We start from the raw sequence: 12,701 nt of genomic DNA on the forward strand, positions 1-12,701 counted from the left end.
TTAGAAATGAGAGAGTTTAGCAGCTGAGACACTGATTACATCTTCCTCTTCCTTCTTGGTTTTTGCCACAGTGGGTGGATTCCTGCTTGCAGCAGTCACTGGCTAGCATTGAAAATATCAAGTGTTTTTTCTGTGCCATTCAAATGACATTAGAATTTAAGAGAAATAAGTATGTGGGATTTATTTAGTAGAAAGATATGTTCCTTTTAATTTTTTATAAGTATATTGCAACTTTTCCTTAGAGGAGGAAAACGTCTCCTTTGTTACAGGTAACCAGCCTCCAGTGCTTGAAAATTTTCAGGGTATGCTACAGACATTTTATGGAGAAGATTTTTTGTATCAGTTTTTGGCATCAGATCCAGAGGGCTCTGCTATTCATTTCACATTGGATTCTGGTCCAGAAGGTGCCAGTCTTTCCCCATCGGGTCTCCTTTCGTGGAAAGCTGTGTTAATGAATGTCCACAAATTAACATTTTCTTTGACCGATGACTGCAATGCAACGACCAAGGTAGAAATAGAGGTAATGAATATTACAGTAAAATAACACTTAGTAACAAGATACCTAAGTTATCTATTTACAGAAGTCATTGCTAGTTCATTAAAGAAAAGAAAACTGTCTTATTGGGCATGTCTTGTAGGTCAGTGTAAAATCATGTGATTGCCTAAATAATGGCTCATGTGTGACAAACATTAATTTCCCACCTGGAAGTGGAAGATATCTTTGTGTGTGTGTGGCTGGATTTGAAGGTGATCTCTGTCAAGTGAATACTGATGACTGTAAACTTAACCAGTGTGGTATTGGCAGATGTGTGGATGGAATAAACAGCTATTACTGTGAATGTCCACATGAACTTCAAGGTAAATTGCTGCTTTATTTCCATGCATTTATCATGTTTAGTAATAAATAGGGGTTTTTAATTGTATGTCTAAAATTTTCTTTTTTTAATTTTTCCCTGTAAATAACTTGCTGTTGACAGTTATGTAGTATTATAAAGAAACTTTATGGTCTTGTGGTACAGATATATGATGTACTTCAAGATTTTTCTTGCATGACTATAATAGTTGTTTATTTTAGTTCATTATGAAAGCTAATTTGCATTGTTTCCCTCTGCAAAGGTAAATTCATCAACACAGGGAAACAGAGGAAATTCCTCCTGCAGATAATCATGTAGTCCCCACAGCCCATCTTCTCCATATTCTACAACAAGCAAAATACTTGATATGAGAGGAAAAAATGTGAATAGCAAACCTTATCAGCTGTTCTTATTAGATGTACTGAAATGAATGGTTGCATTTTTTTTTCTCAGCACTTGCATACATTGTACTTTTATAAATGCACCATCAAAGTCTAGTGATACTATATTATAAAAAAAATTAAATCTGTATTTCAATACAGGTAAAAATTGTCAAGAGGATGTAGATGAATGTGCATCCAGTCCTTGCTACCCTGAAGTATTTTGTTTCAATACTTTTGGTTCTTACTATTGTGGTCCATGCCCAAATAATCTTCAAGGAGATGGGAAGACATGTCATGGTAAAACTATTTGATTTTTAGAAGAATGGTATTGTCTTACTGTCATTCAGAAAAAATATCTTTGATTGTGCTTCATGCTTTTAGTAATAACTTAGAACTCTCTTCAGTAGTCAGCAATGCAGGGCTCTGTCTCTGCTGATGGCAATATTAGACTGTAGTGGGTCAACACAGCTGTAAAACACTTTCTAGCGTAGAAAAAAACAGATACAAAACACATCCCCATTTTTTTACATTAGAGTGGAATAATACAGTGGAATATTTTTGGCATTTTTTGTCATTATTTTAATAATATGAAAAATTATTAATAAGTTATTGAAAAAATATATTTTTATTAGACTGATTAACAGAACTGTTTATCCAAGGCAAGGCAGCTGCCAAACATTTATTTACAAGCAATTTCTGAATAACTTGTATTTTTTAAGTACTCTGCTAAAAAACTTTTAATAAATTTTTTAACTTTAATCTACTTTCTGAATTTTCAGTTGTTTTTATGTAATAAAATTTTAACTTTTTTTTTGTAATTTATTTAATTTAAAAAAATGTAGCTACTTCTGTGCACTACTAATGTGCCTTCACATCTTTTCAGAAAGCTTTGACAACACTGGTGTTGAAAGGAAGGATTCCATGGGAGAAGTTGGAGAGAATAAAGGTGATTATTTTCCTGAAGAAAATAGAATTTCTGATTCACATGCTGATAAGAATATAGCTGGCAGATAAAGGTTCTAGTCAGTTTTATGCTATTCACTTTATTTTTCAGTTTGACATAATTTATTAATTACTGGGGTTGTATTCTGATCTTAAAAATGAGACTGAAATGTCAATATCAACAAATCCCTTGGGTCAGTCAAGCGATTTTATTAACAGTGTGATGTATGACACTCTTACAGTTGCCTTTTGTTTTAGTGACCAACCACTGACATAAAATAGGTAACATGGGGATAGGGACATCTGTTATATGAGATAAACAAAAGTTTATGGCATTATGTTGAATGTCATTTTCCTACTTCAACTCAAAGGAGAGGTGAAGGATATGGCAAGTGAATGTCTTTATTCTGAAACTCTGTAAATGCTGTTGCTGGCATTTCCAGGTCTGTGCCTGCTGGGGGTTTCTTTGTAGGAAAGTCTCACGTGTCTTTTCCCTTTATCTCTGAATTGTTGTTGGGGGGAAGGAAGACTCTCTTACTGCACAGCTGGATAGTTCTTCATCAGCTGCAAAACGGTTTGCCTTTCAGCAGTGGGAGACCACACTCTATGATGATTCAGTAAAGTTTAACCTTTTGTAAACCATTTTCTAGTTATAAACAGGTTAGGGTTTCATTCCTCCACTGCCTCATAATGCTAAAACCCCATATACAGTATTCTACCAGTTTGGGATTATAGTGCGGTACTTCTTTGCACAAACCACACACTTTCCCTGGGCAGAGTATGAAGAATTTATCATTCATTTTGTGTTCTCTTGAATGAGGTGACTGAGTCAGTCTTTGATGTTTATTAAACAATTGAAGCATCCCACTATAAAACCATGCAGAAAGTTTAATAAAGTTGATTAAAAAGTTTGAAGAATAAAACATGGTAATACTTGTGCTACAAGTTGGTGGCTTGTTCCCCTAGCAGGCTGTCCATGGTGCATCAGTATGTAAAAGCATCTTCATACATGTGGTCCTATCTCTGCTTCTAGTGCTAAGACACACTGATGAACCATATGCAATATCTTTTCCTTAAAGTCTTTCAGTTACCTAGTTGAAAGCAATATATGGAGCTGGTAATCTGCTGACAGTAAATCTGTTTATTGACCTAATATGGGAAATCTCTGCTCCATTAAATTGTGCCTCCTATAAATTGTGTTTTATCCTTATCTTCCAGCCAAGAAAAGGCCATGGTGAGGGTAGGAGAGGTTGTAATCAGAACACCTTGATCTTCTCTAATTCTCCCAGTTAGGTTCTACTGCATACTTACATTCTGACATAGCACAGGGAGAGATTTCCTGAAGCACAGAATGAATGGGCTGTATGTTTGTTTGTTCAGAAAGCATTCCCCACCCTCAAAGGGAAGAAAAGTCTGATGGTATTCACATACTTCTCCCCGCTTCTTTCTAACATACTGTAGGTTTTCAATCATCATCCTTTGAGAAGGTTTTAAGCATGTCAGGTTATATTCCCAGTTCTACAGATGTCCCAAGGAGCTTTATTTCTACAGAAATGGTCACTATCAGCACACTACCAGCCTCCACAGTAAAAACAATCACTGCCTACAAGACACCTGATTCACAAGGAAGTGCTTCTATACAACCTGTGGTTACTGGAAACATTGCTCATGCTCTAGGCACCATCAGTGGTCACCTTGCTGACGTGGAAAACAGTTCTTCGGTACATGTTGTAATGGCTGCATCTTCAAGGAGCCATGCTGCATCACCTGAGAAAACAAGGGCACAGGTTGAGGCCTTCAGCTATTTTGAGAGCAGCAGGAAGACTTCCCCTAGCAGCAGAGCAAGTATAAGCAAAGGACATACTTTGCCAAACAAAGCATTCAAAGGTGGAAATGCTCAAAGAGTTCTGCACCTATTAGCTAAGCATCAAGCAAGTAATTTACCTTTTACCCTTGTGGAAGTCACTGTCCCACCAAAAATGCTTCCTGAAGAATTGAGTGAAACAGTGATTCCTGAAGCAGTGACCTGTTCTGATTTACCCTGTTTTCCTGGCGTACCCTGTGAGCCAAGGCAGGATGGAAGTGTCAAGTGTGGCCGTTGTCCTTATGGTTATTATGGAGATGGCTTCACTTGCAGAGGTATTACAAATTATTGCACTTAAATGCTTTGAAAAAAAGAATCTTGGGATGTCTTTATAACTTGCAAGTTTATTGTTACTGTATTACAGAGGTATTGTAATACCTCTGTAATAGGTATTACCTCTGTAATGTACAGAGGTATTGTTACCTTGCAGAGGTATTACAAATTATTGCATTTAAATGCTTTGAAGAAAAGAATCTTGGGATGCCTTTATAACTTGCAAGTATATTGTTACTGTATTATCAGTGGAAAGTGTGGGGTATTGAATTTCCTCATTTTCATTATTAATATTGGCATAGCCTACAGGCTTTTAGTTCCGTGGGTGCACTTAAAAATACCTGATGTGTCTTATACTCTGCATTTATGGGCAGCGACATCATGGATTCTCTGTGATCGGTTCACTACATTAGGTAAGACACAGTGTGCTGAAATGCCACTTTCATTTTTCTTGCTCCTTTCGTTGTTTTCTTTGCTTTTCAGCAAGATGTAGACAACCCTGTGGCAAAAATATGGAGTGTGTGGCACCCAATATTTGCAAATGCAAGCCTGGTTATGCTGGTCATAACTGTCAGGCTGGTGAGTATGGCACGTTAATTTTGCCTGCAGTAACTCATATGCACAAATGAATGATTTGCAGAGTGCTTTTTTTTTTTTTTTTTTTTAACAGTTTTTTGTTTTTATGCTGTTTTTATTTTTTTTTTTTAACAGCTTTATGCAGACCTGATTGCAAAAACCATGGGAAGTGCATTAAGCCAAACATCTGTGAGTGTTTACCTGGATACAGTGGCTCCACCTGTGAGGAAGGTAAATGTAGCAGTCTTTGCTTTTAAATCCATAACTACCCAAAGGATGCTGTGAACAACTCCCATGACTGTTCATTCTGACAGCATGAAGGTGTGTTCATTTTACTGTCACTTTAACAGAGCTCTTGAGTTACATTTTGGTGTACGTCCTCATTTTCTTGATACACAGTGTAAATGTTGCTTATGATTGGATATTCCTAAATTTAGCTTTCACATTAAGTAGAGCAGTTCAGCAGTGAATGCAGTTGCCTCTAAGCTAAACACTCCTAAAGAGTGGGAAGCACAGTCTGGAAATTGTGTCAGCTTTCTTTTATTCAGGGTGACCACCACTGTTTGGACTGTGCACTATTGAAGTGAAGTTGTTCTTATTACTTACTCTTGTCAAAAGGCATTGCCTATGTCTCCTTATTTTATTTTCAGTTTTTTGTTCACTGACAGTTACTAACATTTCATTTTTTATAAAGCATAACCAGTCCATGCATCTTTCTAGAGGCAATTTCCTGAACATAATTCTGTATCTGCAGCACATTGTAAACCACCGTGTCAAAATGGAGGCACCTGCTTGGCCAGAAATCTCTGCACCTGCCCATATGGTTTTGTGGGGCCAAGATGTGATACAAGTAAGCAAAAGAGAGTAAGAGAAAAATACACGTTATTTTTCCTGTTCTTCAGGAGCCAGAAAGCAAATTATGGTTTAAATTTTTTATGCCTTCTGTCTAATGCTAGCAAATGACATAATACCTGTGCCTCTTTGAAGGTTCCTATACCTGGGCTTTTTAAACATCGGGTAATATTTGCACATAACTGTGAAAACATAATGCACTATAAAAGCTGCAAATAGTTTATATTTTGTTATTCACAAACATGGAAAAAATGAGTACATTGTGTATGTGATATTACCTTTAGAAAAACACGCAGATGTTTCTTATGTCCTGACAGCTTTTTAACTTCTATTAGCTCACCTTGATTAGATACTGAGGTACATTCAGAGGCTGGGGTGTCAGAAAGACTGGGATACAGGAAAATTGAATTCAGAGCCACATTATAGTGTCTTTTTTCCTTTTGCCTGGCATGAAAATTGAAAAATTTGCTGTGATCATAGATGAAAGATTGGAATTACTTTGTCTCATATAAATTGTCTTTTACATATCAAATCATGCATGCTGCAATTTGGCAACTCCAAATTTTGGATAGATTTTATACGGGTAATTTGTATCCTTCAGAGAATCCAAATTTAGACATGCTGTTTATATATCGTTCACCTGAATGTACCATTGCATTATCGATCCTGAATTCAGAAAATCCTTCGTCTCCTCCTCAAATCCCAGGACTTTCTGGTTTTCAGCTTTTCCTGTTCTGATTTCAATTCTGACAAAAAAATGATGCTCTTTGTGAAGGAGTACTAAAGAGTATGAGACGTTTTCCTGAAGTGATTCATGGTTTTCCCCAGATATGATATTTTAATGTCTTTGCTTGTCAATCTCATGTTCCTGTGTGCATGCAGCTGCACTTGCATCACTTAACACAGTCCATTTGTCTCAGTATTGCATTTCTTATTTGGTTTAGAATTTTTATTTAAACGTCTACGTTTTTAACACTAAATATAACCAGACCATGGATATTTGCATGGAAAGACATTTTATTTACCTTTGTCATCTCTGCTTGCTATTATGTGTTTGAGATGAGATTACTCTGTTCAGCAATTCCTCTTCAGCTAGGAATTTTGTGTTACTTCCAGTGTGGGAAAGAACTGAAAAACAAATCGAGAATAATTTGTGATGTATCTCTTTCTCATCCTCCCACCCCCTGTCTCCTCCCCTGCCTTATGTTTTTGCCCACCTTCTTGGACGGCAGTGGTTTGCAACAGGCACTGTGAAAACGGCGGCGAATGTCTCACTCCGGACACCTGCCAGTGTAAACCTGGCTGGTACGGACCGACCTGCAGCACAGGTACCACCCCTGCAGCTTCCTTGTTCCTGGGAGAGCGTCCATAGGACCTCCCGTTGTTTGAAATTTGGAACTGCGTGGCTGGGGTGGCAGCAGTGGGCAGCTGCTCTCTGCTGCAGAGCCCCCACACTCCCCTGAGTCTCTGCAGGTTAGTTCTGCTGCCAGCAGCACCTCTGGGAAGTCTTATGCTGATCCTTTAATTTGGGGTAAAGATTCTGTGGGAATGACGTTTGCCTGCAGTTGTCTTAGGTGTTTAATTCCTGTTCTTGAAACAGAAACACATATTTTATAGACTTTATTTGGATGTCATGCTTCCCACTCTTCCTGACCCTATTTCTGCAGCAATGTGTAATCCTGTGTGTCTCAATGGTGGTTCCTGTACTAAGCCAGATGTTTGCCTGTGTCCACATGGATTCTTTGGTGCCCACTGTCAGAATGGTAATGTTTTCTTTATTTTTTCTCCCTACTCCTTAGTTGCCGTTATGAGGAAATCTGTGAGAAAGCATTAAGACACAAAATTAACAATTAAGTCATGTACCTGAGAAGTAGTGTAAAACAGAGATTACATTATTTTTTAGATTTTATGGCTGATTCAACAACTGTCCAAGGAGAGTGAAGACTCAAAATTTTCTTGCATTCCGCTCAACATTTAAGCAGTTTTCATCCCATTCAATTGTACGTTATGTGTAGTCTGGTTACTTTTGTACAGATACAGTTGCCAACCTTGACTCCTTCTTCTCTGGTTTTGTCTTTACTATTGATTTTTACACCAAGCCACATTAATATGGTTTTTACAAGGCAGGCCTGATAGTGCTGAATGTCCATACAAGCTGTCAGAATCTTAGTGTTGCACTCCAGTTTTCCAAAAGTATATCACTAAGTCAAAATGCAAGCTTACAGCCTTTTCCTCCTGTTTGTACCTTTTAGCTGTCTGCAGCCCTCCTTGTAAGAACGGTGGTCATTGCATGAGAAATAATGTCTGTACTTGTCCTGATGGGTACACAGGCAGAAGATGTGAAAAAAGTAAGCCAGTGTTAAAATCTTCCTATGATCCAAAAATAGCCAATAAATTACTGTGTGATCAGTTGAATGTGTTAAACAGCAGATGTTTTTGATTTTAAGGTGTCTGTGAGCCAAGGTGTATGAATGGAGGAAGATGTGTAGGCCCAAACATTTGCTCTTGTGCTTCAGGATGGAGAGGAAAAAGATGTAACACTCGTAAGTGCCTTGTACGAGGAGAATCATACCTTAAAAGTTATATGAGACTCAGGGCAACTCTGCTCATGCAAGTAATACAAAGTTCATGCCAAAGAACTGAAGAATATATACACATTGAAAAAACAGTTGTCTGTATCTTGGCAGCAAAATTTAGAATGGAGAACTAATACCATGCAGTTCTTAGGCTAAATCATAGACCGAAATATCTGTGAAATCCTTGTATAGCAAATATTACTTGTTTCTTTCTGGATTCTTGTCTAAATAAAAACATCTGCTTTTCTGCAAAGAGATTAGTCAAAAAAGTGAAAGAAATCCAATTTGTGCTGTAGGACATAAACCCATATATAATAGAAAAAGCAGATCAGTGAATACTGGAAAACGGGAAACAGCTGGACGTGATGTGAATAAATGATGCAGTGGGCACAAGCTCTTTAGGACAGGTAGAGGGATTGGACTGTGATGGTTGTACATCTGTGGGTCACATTGTATCCTAAGAAAGATATTGATGGTGCATAAATAATTTGTGTCAGCATGGATAAAAGCACAGTCTGCATGAAAATCAGCATGAGGATGGCTAAAGTGTTAGTGTCTGTCAGAGTACCCACCCAAGGCTTAAAAACTAATATGGGCAATAAGCTCTCTTATGGCATGGAGGAAAAATAAATTTTCCTGTATTACTTTCTGTAATTATTATAAATGGGTTGTTTTTTGAAAAAAAAATATTACCAGCATTTACAGGAGTGAGATATTCTTGGACACTGCGGAGGAGAGATTTGATTATCAAATAGTCAGGTATGAATGAATGGAAATAATGGTGGGTTAGATCATGGCTTAGTAAGCAGGGACAAATGTGCAGACAAATGGGTAATAGAAGATATCTTTGGATCAAATATTCTTGAGTTGATTCATTGGGTGTTCAGTTGAATGACAGACAAAAGATCTCTCGCCAAGGTGTGTGCAAAAGGTAAATTTGGAAAAAATAAAGGTCTTTAATGGTCCTCTCCTAAGGACCATTATTTCAGTATTTCAGGCTTTTGTAGAAATCTGTGACACAGCAGAACCTCTGAATGTGGGTTTTGGTTTTAGGGCTTTTTATTTCTAGTTGCCTCTCCTTTAATATCTTGTTGGCCTTAGACACATATTTGAGTGAAGATGATGTGACTTGTGTGTGAAAAGCACTCTACCTCTTGTGAGAGCATCCTGAAATCTGAATAATAGCTCAATCCAATTCCAGTCACTTGGAATATAACCATACTTTTTGATGATGTTTGTGCAGCAATCTGTCTTCAGGAATGTAAGAATGGTGGGGAGTGTATTGGACCAAGTACCTGTCATTGTCCTCCACAGTGGGAAGGATTCCAGTGTCAAACACGTAAGAATGATGCAACCTGAAACCTCTTGCTTCTGCACAGCTCAGAAAGCTTCAGCAATGCACAGTGCAGAGAAGTCCTCCTATACCTTGGATGTGGTTTGTCCACATCTGTGTCAAGGGCAGGATAAAGAGCAGAGATTGCTCTGCTTCTTCTGAAGCCCTCCAGGATCTGATGGCACTCTGGGAGCATGGCAGTATGTGTTGGTTTGCTCCAGTGCTGTATGCTGCTGCGCAAGCCCTGAGAGACCATTGTGATAGCTTGAAATAGCAAGATGTGCCAAACACCACCTTACTCATGTTCTTTGCTCAGTCTCATTCACACCCTCAGTATGTTCTCACATTAAATCTGTATCAAAGCAAAAGGGGGATGGGATAGACACAAGAACACTGTTGGCTCCACGTGACCTTTAAGTGTCCTTAGGCTGAGGGGTGTTACCCTGTGAAAATACCTTCCAAGGTCTTGGGTCCTGTAACAAACAGAATAAATATCTAGAGATAGCATCCACTTTTCCTTCACCAAGATGTGTCCATGAATAAAGCCTCATATGCACCTCTCTTGTTTTAGCTGTGTGCAGCCAGAAGTGTCTGTTTGGAGGCAAATGTGTATTGCCCAACGTGTGCTCTTGTCGTCCAGGTTATACTGGAGTCCTCTGTGGGAAGAAAATGCAGGTACATGTAGAGCCAAGACACCATCACAATACAGTGATTTGGGAGTTAATTAACTAGTGCACCATGTCCAGTGAAGCACCATGGTGTACACCAAATGTGTATTTTGTCTGATTTCTTCCTTTCACTCTGCAGCAGTGGAAAATTCATGGAATTTCTAAGAGCTTTTCCAGTAATTTTTAGGTTCTAATACTTACAGCATTGTTCTCAGCACCAAATGTAAACTTCCTTTGTTTCAAATTCAGCTGGTTGTCTCTTGTCATGCAGTAGGAATTGATAACTATCCTCTTCACAACAACCACTATTTTCCAGCATCTGGCCTCATTTTAGGGAAGAGTGTCCTACTGATGACTTCCTTAGCTTGCATCAAGTCAAGCTCTGATCTTTTCCCAACTAACTACAGTGCCAGTCAGTTCATCAAGTGTTATTTGGGTATAACTTTACTTTTTTGTATCAGAGGGAATGATGACCATTTCTCTGTTTTATCATGCAATTTTCTGTTGGATTCCCTTGCTTGAGTGCTGATGCTCACTCACTGAAGTAATTTGATTAAACATTTTGCTACAACTAGCTGTTTGGTGATGTCTGAAGTGAAACCATTCTGCTCCTCTTGCATCATCTATGGTGTTTCTCTTCTTTTAATTTCAGTGTATTAGACACATTTGTGCTGCCAGCAGAATGGAGAGATGGAGTAGATTTGTTTCAGAAATTGAAACAAAGAAATGCTTATACATATTTTTAAAGTATGCAATTACTCATCCTACATCAATAAGACTGTAATGTTTGTAATATGGATTTCCAAAATGTGACTCAAAGAGAGAAATAATTTTGATTTAAAGGTTGTCATAAATATGTCCTGCATAGAGTTTAAAAAATATATATTGTCAGTCAGTCAGACAGTGCTGTATCATACATATATGCATAGAGTTTAAAAAATATATATTGTCAGTCAGTCAGACAGTGCTGTATCATACATTGATCAAAATAGCACATTTTCTTAATGCAACAAAAAAACTGTAAACCCAAGTTTCACTTAATGTTTTCATTCTGCATATCAGGCAAGCAGAGAGATTCATTGAAATTGTTTCATAAACTTAATTACAATAATGGGTTGCCTCAGTAAAGCCTGGTTTTAATATTTGTTTTCTCTCGCCAAGGTTCAAAGACATCATGGTTGAAGAAGTGTGGCAATTCAGTTGCAATGCTGCATGGATGTATGAGACTTGAAAACAGCAAAAGGATTGAAGGCAATTACAGAGTCATTTAAATGAAAGGAATATTCAGAGCCTTATTTTAAAAGATTCATATTAATCACAAATGTTGGTGACTTCAAAACAACTAGCTTATAGTCATTAAAACATATGTCTATTCCTGTAATTTTTTACTACCTCATGTACAAACCCCACAGCCTCTGATGTCTTCATTGAATTCCCAGATCGGATGACTGAGCCCAAAATTCTGCAGTTATTCAACTAGACTATGGAATTTCTCTTGAGGGAACTAGACTGTAGCAGATGTTGGGTGACTCTAGCAAGGAAGGCAGCGCTTCTGCACTTGTGAATGGTACCTCCTGTTTACAAACATATCATTTGGCTGAGGACAGGAGAAAAAGCAGAACTGTTTTTTCTTGTTTTTATTTACGTCGGTCTTATAATGACAAGCCAGTAGCAAGGAGGGAGAGGAAACCAGAACTGAGGCTGGGCTACTAACAATGAAGGCAAGGCCTCCTGTCCCGTTAACAGTCAGCCAGATGCAGAATGACTCTGATTTATCTATGACATGCCTTTGCAGCTGGAAACCAGATCCCAACTTTTCTCTTTGGACTTCATTACTTACAGTCACAAATTTGAGGAGCTAGCTATGAATTATTACTGTGTCTGTAAGATTTTTATGCCCCTGTCTGAGATTACAGTCAGTAATATGAGGAAATTTTTCCCCAAGACTCTTCGAGAATTTAACAATGCTTTCAGCAATGCTGATTCTTAAAATAGGAACTAATAGGAGAGATTTGTTGTACATCCTGCCATCCATACTCACCATGTCAGAAAGTATTTGTGAAGGCTTCACAGAGGATTTTTTTCCATTACCAATTCCTCCAATGAAATGTTGGCACCTACCAGCTGCCAGATAGTTTTGGAAAAAAAAAATCCTACAGAGGACTGTTACTTCTCCTAGAGCTGTGAAAGACATTTCAGTTCCTGCTATAACAATGTAATAGGCACAAACATTCCTTTGGCTAAGCCATTGAAGTTTATTGCTTTGGTTTTTTAAGCCAAAAATAAACATCATGACTTCCGGTTCTCCTGAGCAATATTCACTTTATGTGCACTAATTTTGAACAGGAAAAAAATAGAGGTAATTTTGCCAGTTACTGCC

General features: G+C 37.9%; 1 protein-coding gene across 1 annotated transcript in view; it reads left to right on the forward strand.

Moving 5' to 3' along the window:
• VWDE (von Willebrand factor D and EGF domains) overlaps nt 1-11,503 on the forward strand; it is a 36,071-nt gene extending 24,568 nt beyond the window's left edge. The window contains exons 17-31 of the mRNA XM_041418258.1: nt 270-520; nt 639-858; nt 1,397-1,534; nt 2,121-2,183; nt 3,641-4,318; nt 4,800-4,895; nt 5,028-5,123; nt 5,647-5,742; nt 6,977-7,072; nt 7,412-7,507; nt 7,997-8,092; nt 8,192-8,287; nt 9,564-9,659; nt 10,225-10,328; nt 11,483-11,503. Coding sequence (XP_041274192.1) covers nt 270-520; nt 639-858; nt 1,397-1,534; nt 2,121-2,183; nt 3,641-4,318; nt 4,800-4,895; nt 5,028-5,123; nt 5,647-5,742; nt 6,977-7,072; nt 7,412-7,507; nt 7,997-8,092; nt 8,192-8,287; nt 9,564-9,659; nt 10,225-10,328; nt 11,483-11,503 — 2,243 coding nt within the window. The remainder of the gene's footprint in view (nt 1-269; nt 521-638; nt 859-1,396; nt 1,535-2,120; nt 2,184-3,640; nt 4,319-4,799; nt 4,896-5,027; nt 5,124-5,646; nt 5,743-6,976; nt 7,073-7,411; nt 7,508-7,996; nt 8,093-8,191; nt 8,288-9,563; nt 9,660-10,224; nt 10,329-11,482) is intronic.
• Nucleotides 11,504-12,701: the final 1,198 nt, after the last annotated feature.

The sequence above is a fragment of the Onychostruthus taczanowskii genome, unplaced genomic scaffold (genome assembly GCF_017590055.1).
Source record: "Onychostruthus taczanowskii isolate IOZ18803 unplaced genomic scaffold, ASM1759005v1 scaffold59, whole genome shotgun sequence".
Taxonomy (NCBI): domain Eukaryota; kingdom Metazoa; phylum Chordata; class Aves; order Passeriformes; family Passeridae; genus Onychostruthus; species Onychostruthus taczanowskii.